Consider the following 12,219-nt stretch of genomic DNA (forward strand, 5'->3'; position numbering starts at 1 on the left):
GGAGGAGGAGGGGGAGGAGGAGGAGGTGCTGGCGGCGGCGGCGGCGGTGGGCCCGGCTCCCGGCATTCCGCGGGCGGGCGGCGCGGGGCGGCGGGGAGCTGCCGCCGCCGCCGCCTCCCGTCGCCTCAGGCGCTGCCGGCGCGGAGCGGGCCGGGCCGGGCCGGGGCAGCCCGAGCCCGCCCGCCCGCCGCCGCCGCCGCCGTGCCCCCGCACCCCCCCCCGCCCGCCGCCGCCGCCGCCGCGCTGCCCGCAGCAACCCCCGCCGCCGCCGCCCTGGCCGCCGCCCGCTGCCGCCGGCCCCCGGCCGCCACCATGCAGGAGCTCATCGCCAGCGTGGATCACATCACCTTCGACCTGGAGCTGGCGGTGGAGCAGCAGCTGGGGGCGCAGCCGCTGCCCTTCCCCGGCATGGACAGTGCGTGGGGGGGGCGGTTAGGGGGCCGGTTGGCTGCTAGGGGGGCGGTTAGGGGGCTGGTTAGCTGCTTGGGGGCCGGTTAGGGCGCTGGTTAGCTGCTAGGGGGCCGGTTAGGGGGCCGGTTAGCTGCTAGGGGGCTGGTTAGCTGCTAGGGGGCCAGTTAGGGGGCTGGTTAGCTGCTAGGGGGCCAGTTAGGGGGCTGGTTAGCTGCTAGGGGGCCAGTTAGGGGCTGGTTAGCTGCTAGGGGGCTGGTTAGCTGCTTGGGGGCCAGTTAGGGGGCCGGTTAGCTGCTAGGGGGCTGGTTAGCTGCTAGGGGGCCGCTTAGGGTGCCGGTTAGCTGCTTGGGGGCCGGTTAGCTGCTTGGGGGCCGGTTAGCTGCTTGGGGGCCGGTTAGCTGCTTGGGGGCCGGTTAGCTGCTTGGGGGCCGGTTAGGGGGCCGGTTAGGGGGCTGGTTAGCTGCTAGGGGGCCGGTTAGAGGGCTGGTTAGCTGCTCGGGGGCCGCTTAGGGGGCTGGTTAGCTGCTCGGGGGCCGCTTAGGGGGCTGGTTAGCTGCTCGGGGGCCGCTTAGGGGGCTGGTTAGCTGCTCGGGGGCCGCTTAGGGGGCTGGTTAGCTGCTAGGGGGCCGGTTAGAGGGCTGGTTAGTTGCTAGGGGGCTGCTTAGGGGGCTCATTAGCTGCTAGGGGGCCGGTTAGCTGCTTGGGGGCTGTTTAAGGGGGTGGTTAGCTGCTAGAAGATCAATTAGGGGTCTGGTTAGCTGGTAGGGTAGTGGGTAGGGGGTTGATAGAGGAGAGGGCTGGTTAGCCGGTAGGGGTCAGATAGATGGTAGGGGGCGCGTTGGGGATTGGGTTAGATAGTTGGGGTGGTTAGGGGGTTAATTGATTGATAAGGAGTTTAATTGTTTGGTGAGTTGTTTAGTTGGTGGCAGGGTGGTTAGCTAGTAGCAGAGTTGGATAGGGATGTGGTTACCTGGTAGGGGGGTCAGATAGATGGCAGGGGACACAGTTAGGGATTCAGTTAGATGGTAGAGGAGTTGGTTAGTTGATTAAGGATTTGGTTAGTTGGTGGGGCACTTGGTTAGTTGGTAGGGCTTGAAAGAGGCTTGGTTGGTGGAATCATAGAATCAGAATGGTTTGGGTTGGAAGAGCAGCCCATCCAGTTCCACCCCGCCTGCCATGGGCAGGAACACCTCCCACTGCATCAGGTTGATTAAAACCCATCCAACCTTGCCTTGAAGGGGGCTGGTTAGTTGGTTGGGAGGGTTGATTGGTTTCCAGGGGTCTGAGCGCCTCACTCAGACGTCATCCTAAGATCCACCCAACTTTTGCTTTCCCTAGAAGATTTCTCTGTCTCTGTGTATTTCTTTTCTACTTAATGCAAGCTGCAGTCAGTACCCAGCCAGGCTGGAAGATGAAAGCTGAGGCATTATTGTGAATAAATTTTACTGTCCTGCACAGTACTTTATTCTTTTCTTTGGGCAATGAGGCATTTTGATGGCAGGAAGATGGAGTCCTTAGGTGTACTTGTGGCCTGGTCTCTAAACTTCTCCTCCATTCTGATAACCTGACGCAGGCAGTCCCAGGAAAGTTGTAGTTTGCTGAGATTTTCTGGCCAAGCTACTAAATCTGTGTTTTAATCCTCAATAGCTGGGGTTCCCGTTGGTCAGAATTAGCAGGAAATTGGATGCTAATGGTTATCTCAGACTGTTATGTTCAAAAAAATAAAAGGCTGCCATTGCCTGGACTGCAAGTGCAGGGTTGGCTGACACAAGTGACTTAACAGGAGAGGAAAAAGCAGTCAACTAAACTTAAATATCTGAAAAGCAAAACAAGCACCACCAAATCTCTGCAATTCCCTTGGTGTCCCCTGAGAAGAGCACAGATATTTGTGAGGGCCAATGAGGAACTTAGGCAGGGAAGGTAGATTCCCCAAAGCCAACCACTGCTTTTCTTCTGATGTCAAGGACCAGATTGTCTTTCTGGAGAAGGAAATGTTTTAAAAGTTACCATGGAACTTTGTTAAAATGAATTCTGTTTCTTTGTTCTCTCCCCAGAATCAGGCGCAGCAGTCTGTGAATTTTTTTTAAAAGCGGCTTGTGGAAAAGGTGAGCAGTATTGCCAACGCAGCTCCACTCGCAGGGCAGGGGGCAGGGAAACAGGTTTTCTAGCACTGCCTACAGTACTTTTGGTTTTCTTAAAGACGAGGGGATAACCTCGACTGAGGGTAAAACTGAAGGATGTTGGAGTAATTGCAGTGCAATTGTGACATAATGGTATTTGTGTAAGAAGCTGGAGGGTGAGTAAGCAAAGGTATCGGTAAAGAAAAGCTTGAATTTGCCACACACAGACCTGACTGTGGATATGCCTGTGTTAGTTGCTGTGGTTCGTGGTTGCCAGGATTAACAGCTGAAGGCAACATTGCTTAGCCCGTTAGAGAGTAACACCAGATTGTGTAGAACTCCTCAATTTGCTGTTGCCACTACAGGCTAAATTCATAAGAAAAAGGGATTCTGAACCCCTCTTGCAGAGGGAAGCAAAGCGTTGCCATCGCCCTATGCCACCTTGCGCCATGTATTTGAATTGTTCTTTTCTCCCTTCTCCTCGCCCCATCCTTCTGCAGGTGGCATGTGCCCATTCCGACACATCAGTGGGGAAAAGACAGTTGTTTGCAAACACTGGCTACGAGGACTGTGCAAAAAGGGAGACCAGTGCGAGTTTCTGCACGAGTATGACATGACCAAGATGCCTGAGTGTTACTTCTACTCCAAATTCGGTAAGGGGCGTCATAACTCCTGCTTAGTGTTTCTTGCTAGCGTGGGAGTGTGGTGAAGAGGATCCTGGTACATCCCTCCCATCCGTCTTCAGAGCTTTTCAGTTCTTCTATGTCTGATGATATCATTAGAGTCTTAATTTTCCAGATCTGCTTAGTCCTTCACCTTATTGTCCCCTTAAATTTGTGACGTGTTGTAGATGTCTTCTCTCTCAGGAGCTTATTCCCTGGGGGACGAGGGAGGAAGTTCAAGTTTTTACTGGGTGTTAGGCCTAATTTTCTGGTTTGGGTATGAGATGAGTAGGCTGAGCTGAGTTGGTCTTTGCATGACTCTTATTTTGGGGACTTAACGAGCAGCAGAGGGCATGGGAGTGCAAAACTTTTATGCACTTGCTTTCCAGCTCTGGAGATCTGAACATAATGAGGCAACTTGCTGTCAGAAACTTACAGTCTTGTAGGTTTCCTTGGATTGAGGTTAGTGCGCAATTTGTAGTTTCTCCACTCTTCTGGTGCACTAAATGTTTGGTTTTTGTTATCATGACTGCTTTTTCCAATTTAGTTTCCCCATTGTTTTTAAAAGCACACATAAATAATCCAGTCTGGTAGAGCTTTACTCACCCCCAGTGAGTCCTTAGTGTTGTTCATCTAGGTTAAGACAGGCAGTAAGACTCTTGTGCCTGAACTTATAAATGTTGGTAGCAGCTTTGTGGGAGCTACATCATCCAGGTAATGGTTTGAGAGTCATTTTGATTTCAAACCTGCACAATTGACTTAGAAGTGTGTTTGCCTTTGGTACAGGGGAATGCAGTAACAAAGAATGTCCATTCTTGCACATCGACCCGGAGTCTAAGATCAAAGACTGTCCCTGGTATGACAGAGGCTTCTGTAAACATGGTATGTATGTTGCACAGCGGCAGCTTCTCTGGCTATAAATCAAGGGTAGGGTGTTGCTATCCTTTCAGCGCATGATCTGCTCGTGCACTTGTTGCTACTGAGTGCTGGGGTCTGTGGATGTGGAATGTGAACTACTGAGCTTTGTGTTGCAGGTCCTCTCTGCAGACACCGGCACACTCGAAGAGTCATTTGTGTGAATTACCTGGTAGGATTCTGTCCAGAGGGGCCTACCTGTAAATTCATGCAGTGAGTACGCTTCCAGGCTTGTCCTGTAATTTTGTGTTTCCCTTGTATTCGATGAGGGTGCTCCAGTGCTTCCCAATGGCTTTGGAGATCTGGCCAACGTTTACTTTTTCGTACTGATTTGAGGGTCTGGGGTAGGGCCTCCTTGGGGAGTTACCAGTCAGATTCTGGAGTGGCAATCAGTTGCCATCAGTGCAGTGGGATTGGATGAGTTTATAGTCTAGAAGACTTCACAGGTAGCAGGATATAATACCTACTGGATTGTAATTTTTCTATATGTAATTCCTGAGCGTCAGGATGTGAAGAGAAGTGGGGAGGAGGAGGTCTGATTCCCATCAGACGAATTTATTTGTCTGAACGTTTGTTTTGCTGTTTGGACTTACTTGAGTGAGCTGATGGAAAGATGTTGGCATGTGATTTGAGAATCAATTTTCTTGTTTCCATTTAAACCAGTCCTCGGTTTGAACTGCCAATGGGAACCACAGAGCAACCACCACTGCCTCAACCGACACAAACACAGCAAAAGGTACACAGTTCCCCTGCCTCCCCTACACGTCCACTTTAAAAGCATTTCCCACAGTGCTTTAGAAGAGGGTGTATTGTCTAGTGGTCAGAATTGGACAGCGGGGCTCTTGGATCTGGCTTCCTGAAAAGCCTTGGGGACATACTCACTGAATGAGGGAAAGCCTTTCCAATTTTACATCAGAGTGTGTTATTCTTTTGTAATTAGAAGCTTGGCAACAAATCCTAATAAACCGCCAAGCACTGTCCCTTCTCTCTCCTCCTCCCAGCCCTCTAATGTTCACCCTCTGACCACAACACACTGCTGCTGCCTTCGTCCTGGGACCATGGTGTTTTCCTTTGTTCTGTTTCTCCCCTCGCCTTGGTTGACCTTCTCAGTTGTCGGTACTGTCCTCCAGCTCAGAGACCAGCAGTGGCAGTTCTGTTGCTTGGGACACTGCCTGGAACGGAGGGCGCAGTGCAAGAATTAAGCAGTGAGCAGCCCTGAGTGCTATTATAGTGATGAAAGTCCCACAATTGCTCCAGCTTTATATGGAGATGTAGTCACAGAACACACCCACATTACTAGAAGCACATCATATGTGGTGGTGCAGCTATCTGCCAGTTTTTGTAATCTGCGTGACATCTCTTGGTGATGGCAATGATATTTTAGCAGCCTAGAACTACTCTTTAAATCTGTTCTCCAGAGAAAAGCAGGATCACTGGGCTTTGTAAACCTCGGTGCTCAGTTTTTTCTCTCTGGTGCTCCAGCTGGCAGGGCATCCGTGCACAGATTTGGAGGAAAATTGATCATTTGATGTATGGGGTGCTCTTTTCCTTTCTTAATAAAATAACAGCCATAAAGGTCTTTATCCTCGATGCACTTAATGAGTCAGAACTCTTCTCCTAACCAACAGAGGACACCTCAAGTCATTGGAGTCATGCAGTCTCAAAATAACAACTCTGGGAACAGAGGGCCCCGGCCGTTGGAGCAGGTCACCTGCTACAAGGTAATTTGGAGGGGAGGGATGAGGAGGGAGAGCAGAGGGTGTCAGATTTGAGAAGTACAGAGTCCTCTCGACTGCCTCACGCTGCTGTGCTGCTGGCTGCTTGTCACAGACAGAGGAACGGACCATTGGGATGTGGGATGTTGGTTCTGCTAAAGGTTTCTTCACAGGGTAAACAGGTTCACAAAATGCACACTCAACGCACTGTTTTGCATGTGGATGCTGCTGTGGGAATTGGCATGTAGTTCAGGGGCCTCTAGGTCGATGGTTTGCCTGCCCACAAATGGTTTGGCTGCTGTGGGACAGACTTTGCTCCTGCTTGTGCTGCTCATGCAACAGGAGAGCCTACCACAATGGCAGCTGAAAGAGACTGCTGAACTATACATTTCAAAATAAGTGTTAACGTTTCTTTTGTCTCAAGTTAATTTGTTTATATTTGGTAATTATGGAAAGATTTTCTTCTTTGTTAGCATGGAAGGTCCTTGCAAGTAACAGGAATTAAATATGCAGAGACTCTTGGGTGTTTCAGCTGTAAATGCACCCCACTGCTCTCAAACCAAGGCTTGAGCTGTTCACCTTGATTTGCTCATTGAGGAGCACCAGTAAAACTTCGATATAATTGAGTTCCCATCTCTGTGTTTCCACAAAAGCCCCAGCCCTTGCCACTAGAAAAGGGCAAAGAATCTTCCTGTCCCATCAGCTTGGACAGATATCGTGGTACCTGCCAACCGCGGTGCCATCGGTGCCTATTTGGGTAAAAATTATTGTGACTGGACAGGGATATCCAGTAGCTGAATCCGTTTTACTGAAAACCTTGAAGAGCTGCTTGTTATTTTAGCCGCAAATGAATTGCCTCCCTGGAGAATGCTGTGGCATCAGATACTGATGTTTCTGTCCAGGTTTGAAGAGCTTCAAGGTGCAAAGTCTTGAATCTCTTGTTCGGATACGCTTTTCCTTGTCTAATTTAGGACAGCTGATCAGAAGAGTCCCCGTATCAGATGGAGGAGTCTTGGGAACCTCTAACACTGAAATTTGCTGTTTGTAGTGGTGCGCTGAGAGCTCTCTCCTTTGTATTGTGTTATAATAACAGGACATCAGGTTGCTTCCAGCACAGAAGCAGATTTTGCTCCAAGGAGCAGAAAATAGCCCATAAATCATGTCCCTTGTGATACCGTGTTTCACTTCACCTGCTAAATGCCACATCTTCCATACAGGGAAAAGCTGGAAAAGCTTCCCAATTGGAACAGCTGCCAGCTGCCTTAATAAAGGCAGCAAGAGATAAAAAAAGCTGTAACTGTATAATAATTCCTGTCTCTCTTTCTCTTTCAGTGTGGTGAAAAAGGTCATTATGCCAACAGATGCACCAAAGGACATCTGGCCTTTCTCAGTGGGCAGTGAAAGAGCAGAAGGAAGAGCGCAAGGGAGCTGTTAACACTGAGAAAAGGGTTCTGCCTAGCGCTATGTCTGGAACTATTAATCAGGTTGTTTTTTAATGCCGTTACTGAAAGAACTGGTCAGAGGCTGGCTGCTGCTAAGCAACGTTTTTGTAATTGTCCACAACTTTTTTTTATGTTTTAACCTTTTTAAAATAGATTTTGGTCTCCTCCTGTTTTCATTGAGCCCTGCTGAAAGGTAGATCTAAAAGCCAATAGATATGCAGACCCCTCACCGGTGCAGCACTCTATGTAAACACATCTTACTCCAGTGTTTCTTTAAAGTGTTTTCCTTCTGCCACTTTGGAGAACCTGCAGCGTTTCAGCCCTCCCTGTGGAAGCAGGAAGACTGCATTTGAAATGCCTTCCCTTCAGTGAGGAAGCAGGGATTCTGCTGCCCTGTAGCTCTTGAAAAGCAAAATCGTGTCCCTGGGTGCAGCCTGTTGTAGTTGGTAAGCTTGTTCTGGTGGCTGACGGAACGCAGTGCATACACCAGGCTGTAAAACTCTCATCTGTTTGCTTTGTTTCTGTCTTTCTTGCTATACTGAAGGTTAGAAATACATATTCTGGGTGAGAACCGATCAAGGGGAGAATAAATTAGCATCCCCGTGCTTAGCTGAGCAGTGAGGATTGTAGGAAATCTGTGCTCATTTTCAGTTTGCAAAAAGTGAGGAGGGAAACGAAGGCGGCTTGAAATGTAGGAATAGAGGAGCCCTGTCTCTGCCCCCGCCCTCCGTTGTCCAGCTCATACTGAGCAGGTTTTTCCATAGCCTTGAGAAGACTGAGAAGTGGAGATGTATGTTCTCATGGAACGCTGCTTTTCAAAGTGGTAGAGCGTTCCTCTTAGAGCAGTTTTTATAAGCCAAACCCCATTCGTTTCTGAGACGACTTTCAAGAGGGCCAATGACAAAATGTGAATTAAAAAACAATTGCATCTGTAGTATGAGCCTTATTGTTTCCAACCCCTCTCTTGTTTTCTGGCTGTCTTTATACTTTGTTTTTATTGAAATGTGCTGATGGAAAAAGCTGGCTATGAATTTATTTTTGTTAAGAACAAAGTAATGACTGGATTAAGAGAAGTGCCCGGAACCTCTGTTGGTCTGGATGCCTGGTTATTGGACTGTGGATAGTCAAGAGTTGGTCAAAACACAAGTTTTAAATCTAAGCAGCTGTGGTACAGACATTACACACTCTTTTTTTAGCACACACACTACGTGATGTGCTCTCTGCGTGTAAGTGGGCTTATGGAAAGGGAACTAGAACACTCTGCTGCCTGGCTGCTTCTCTGTATAGTTCAGAAGTTTATGGGCTTCCCTCCCTGACCAGGTGTTTTCCAGAAGTGAAAGCCTTCCCATTGAAGCTCCTGAAAGCTTCTTTAAATTCCTTTGAAGAGTTTTTTTTTTTTTTGTTTTCCCTTGTATTAGGAATAGGTTCTACCTGCAGCTGGAGGGGCAGCAGGTTGAATTTTGTCTGTATGGTGCCTGGGGGACCAAGCTCACCTGTGCTCCTTTACACTGCAGTGTCTCCTGTTAAAATTCCCACCACTGCATTCAAGTCATGAAGCAAAGCCTTCTTTTGATTTAGCTTCATGGAACTTTGTTTAGAGTTCTTTTAAGCTTACACCTGTTCAGAATAACCCTCCAGCTTCTGTTAGTAACACAAACAGTTGGTGTTTTGATAGAGAGTTGTCAGAGGCAAGGCACATTAGAATCCCAGTGATGGGATGCGTTGCAGGCCCCCTTCAGACTAAACCCATCTCATCCGAGGCAGTTTTCTGCTGTGATGGAAAACTGCCAAAGTACCCCAGTCTCCAGGGGCCAGCCTGGGTGAGAACTGGGAACACAAAGCCACACCAGGCCACTTGCAGCTCAGATTTTCTCTCAGGTCAAGAATATATCTCCTTCCATCTCTGTCCAACCTGCACCGAACAGCCCTTTGGAGTGCTAAGAAGCAACCCAACGCTGTTTACTTTTATCGAACAGGAATCAGTTTAACAGTTTCCCCGATTTGTAATGCAACCCAAGCAGCAGGCACCTTCCCAACCCCGTTTATGAACTCCTTGAGGACTCTTAAGACGATAAACGCACCCACACAGCAAAATTAATGAGTCAGTGAATGTGCCACCTCAGTAAGCGTAAAGTGAATGCACTTTATTATTGGTCACAACAGTATAGATGTTACTGTGAATAGTTCCGATGTCTTCTGTCAGGATAACGGTTCCAGTAGCCAAGTCTGATCAAGAGCTGCCCCTTCCCTTTCTGAAATTCACACTTCAGTGGTACTTCCTGCGGCGGTCATGCTCTGCATCATTCAAAGTAAAGGAAGTTAATTTTACTGAAGTCACAAGTAAAATGCACACACCTGAAATTATAGGAAAGAAAGCACTCTAAAAATATCTAGGTACATAGTTTCTAAGTACTATCATCAGGTCAGAGAGGCAACAAGATCAGAGCTTTCTTCATCACCAAGAAAATATTGGCTGTCTGGTAACTTACTAAAAGCATCCAACTTCTCTGTGGCTAAAAAAGTCTGCTTGCCCACAGCCTCAGAGTCAAAGAGAACGAGCACAGTCTTTCATTTAATTTTTAATAACAGCAGCAGATCAACTGATTTAATTGCCCCAAGCAACCTTCCAAGCTGCACTACACACACACAGAGCTGTGCTGTTGCTACTTACTCAGGTGACTGTAGCTCCAGATGTAGCTGATAAGAACATAACCTGCAAGCACCATGGAGATGCCACCAATGCCTCCTTTCCTGACATTGATGTATTTATTGTAGTATCTGTCATAACCTGCACAGGAAAGAAGTTTTCATAACAGCCAAGTGAGTTGCACTGTTTTTCTGTGTCAGAAAAAAACACCCCCGTTCCACAGAACCTCAGGAAATTGTTTCTAATGAAACATCCAAGAGTCTTGGAAACAAGTCTGAGAGAGGGAACCTGTCTGTCAGTTAAGAAGGGGAGGGAGCTCAAGGCAACATTGCTAAGCCTTAAAAAAACCAAAAGGGGCAAAAAGGCACCATTTATGAGTTTTCCCTTAACATTACTGTGACTTTAATGAGCTCATGAAAGCACATCCAGAGAAATGCAGTGGAGCTATTGAAGGGTCTGGAGCTCAGGGATTATGAGAAGCGGCCAAGGGAACTGGGATTGTTTAGCTTAGAGAAAAGGAGGCTGAGAGGAGATCTCTATAACTGCCTCAAAGGAAGGTGTAGCGAGGGATTGCTGGCCTCTTCTCCCAAGCAAGAAGCAATACAACAGCAGAAAATGGCCTCAAGTTGTGCTATGGGAGAGAGTTGGCCTTGTTCAGTCTGGAGAACAGAAGGCTCCAAGAAGGTCTTATAGTGACCTTCCAGTACCTGAAGGGCCTACAAGAAAGATGGGGGGGGATTGTTTGAAAAGGCTTGGAGTGATAGGACAATGGGCAATGGGTATAAACTGGAGAGGGGCAGATTTAGACTGGACATAAGGGGGAAATCCATCACTATGAGAGTGGTGAGGCCCTGGAACAGGTTGTCCAGAGCAGTGGTGGCTGCCCCATCCCTGGAGGTGTTCAAGGCCACGCTGGATGGGGCTTGGGCAGCCTGGTCCAGTGGGAGGTGTTCCTGCCCACTGCGAGGGGGTTGGAACTGGATGATCTTTAAGGTCCCTTCCAACCCAAACTATTCTATGATTCTGTGTGCGATGCTGGAAAACCTTAAGATTTTCAGCAAAGAGGCTCAGGAGCCAGCTCATCCGATTTTCTCCTTAGGCAAAAAGAAATGCTGAGAACAAACCTCTAGCGGATGCAGCCACGCCAGAAACAAGTTTACAACGGGGAGAAGGGGCGGCTACGGGAGGCTGCAATCGGGGAAAGCTACCCTCGCCCTGCAGCGGCCCCGGTGCCGCCGGAGGGGCTCACACCGGGCCCCCCGGCCCCCTCGGCCCTCACCTCTGCGCACCGCGCCCACGATGCCGCCGGGGGTGAAGTCCCTCATGGCGACCCAGGTGGGCAGCTGGCCCAGCTTCACGTCCAGCAGCTTCATGTCCTTGAGGGGAACTGCGGCACAGAAAAAAGAGAGAGAGAAAGAGACGCAGCTCGGTCAGGGAGAGGGGAGGGGAAGGCCGGGAGCCGCGGTCACCTTGGCAGCCCCGCACTCACCCGGCGTCTGCGCCATCTTGGCTGCGGGGGCGCCGCGGGGGCCGCCGGGAAGGGGCGCGGGGGCCGCCGGGAGGGAGGGCGCGAGGGGAGGGACCCGGATGTGGGCGGGGCCGCCGCCATGTTGGGCGGGGCAGCCCCTGGCTGGAGTCCCGTATAAAGCGTGGAGTCGAAAAGTGGGAAAAGACCTTAGGGATCGGGCATTCCAATTGCCCCTGTCCTGTACTAGATCCTGTCCCTGGCCGCACCCTCATTTCAGGCAGCTGCAGAGGCCGCTGAGGTCTCCCCTCAGCCTCCTCCAGGCTGAACAAACCCAGCTCCCTCAGCCGCTCCCCAAAAGGCTTGAACGGTTTGGGTTGCAAGGGACCTCAAAGCCCACCCAGTCCCCCCCCTGCCATGGGCAGGGACACCTCCCACTGGCCCAGGGGCTCCAAGCGATGTCCAGTCTGGCCTTGAACCCCTCCAGGGATGGGGCAGCCACAAATTCGTTGGGCAGCCTGGGCCAGGACCTCCCCACCCTCACAGCAAAACTTTTCTCACTAAGGTCTCATCTCAGTCTCCCCTTTTAAAGCTTAAAACCCTCCCCCCTCGTCCTATCACTGCACTCCCTGATCAAAAGCCCTTCCCCAGCTTTCCTGGAGCCCCTTTCCTTACTTCCCCATCCTGAGCCTGTGATCACAAAGATCCAGTTGGTACTCAAACCCATTTTTTTTTTATCAGCAGAAGATGTGAAAGCAAAAGTGATGGGAGATCCTCAACAGTCTCGACAGAACAATCCATGGAACAGCTTTGAGCATCGGCAGCAGTGTTTGCAGCAGCAC

General features: G+C 49.7%; 2 protein-coding genes across 2 annotated transcripts; one reads left to right on the forward strand and one right to left on the reverse strand.

The window, feature by feature from the left end:
- Positions 1 to 252: 252 nt before the first annotated feature.
- Positions 253 to 7,492, forward strand: CPSF4 (cleavage and polyadenylation specific factor 4). The gene is made up of 8 exons (XM_069870424.1): positions 253 to 415; positions 2,466 to 2,516; positions 3,032 to 3,184; positions 3,980 to 4,075; positions 4,228 to 4,321; positions 4,772 to 4,844; positions 5,737 to 5,829; positions 7,156 to 7,492. Exons 1-8 carry the CDS (start codon positions 313 to 315, stop codon positions 7,222 to 7,224), a joined length of 732 nt encoding a protein of 243 aa, XP_069726525.1. The 5' UTR covers positions 253 to 312; the 3' UTR covers positions 7,225 to 7,492.
- Positions 7,493 to 9,388: 1,896 nt separating this feature from the next.
- Positions 9,389 to 11,468, reverse strand: ATP5MF (ATP synthase membrane subunit f). The gene is made up of 4 exons (XM_069870433.1): positions 11,402 to 11,468; positions 11,192 to 11,299; positions 9,937 to 10,053; positions 9,389 to 9,560 (listed from the first exon to the last, which is right to left on the reverse strand). The coding sequence occupies exons 1-4, from the start codon at positions 11,415 to 11,417 to the stop codon at positions 9,532 to 9,534; spliced, it is 270 nt and encodes an 89-aa protein (XP_069726534.1). The 5' UTR covers positions 11,418 to 11,468; the 3' UTR covers positions 9,389 to 9,531.
- Positions 11,469 to 12,219: the final 751 nt, after the last annotated feature.

This window comes from Phaenicophaeus curvirostris, chromosome 16 (genome assembly GCF_032191515.1).
Source record: "Phaenicophaeus curvirostris isolate KB17595 chromosome 16, BPBGC_Pcur_1.0, whole genome shotgun sequence".
NCBI classification, from domain to species: domain Eukaryota; kingdom Metazoa; phylum Chordata; class Aves; order Cuculiformes; family Cuculidae; genus Phaenicophaeus; species Phaenicophaeus curvirostris.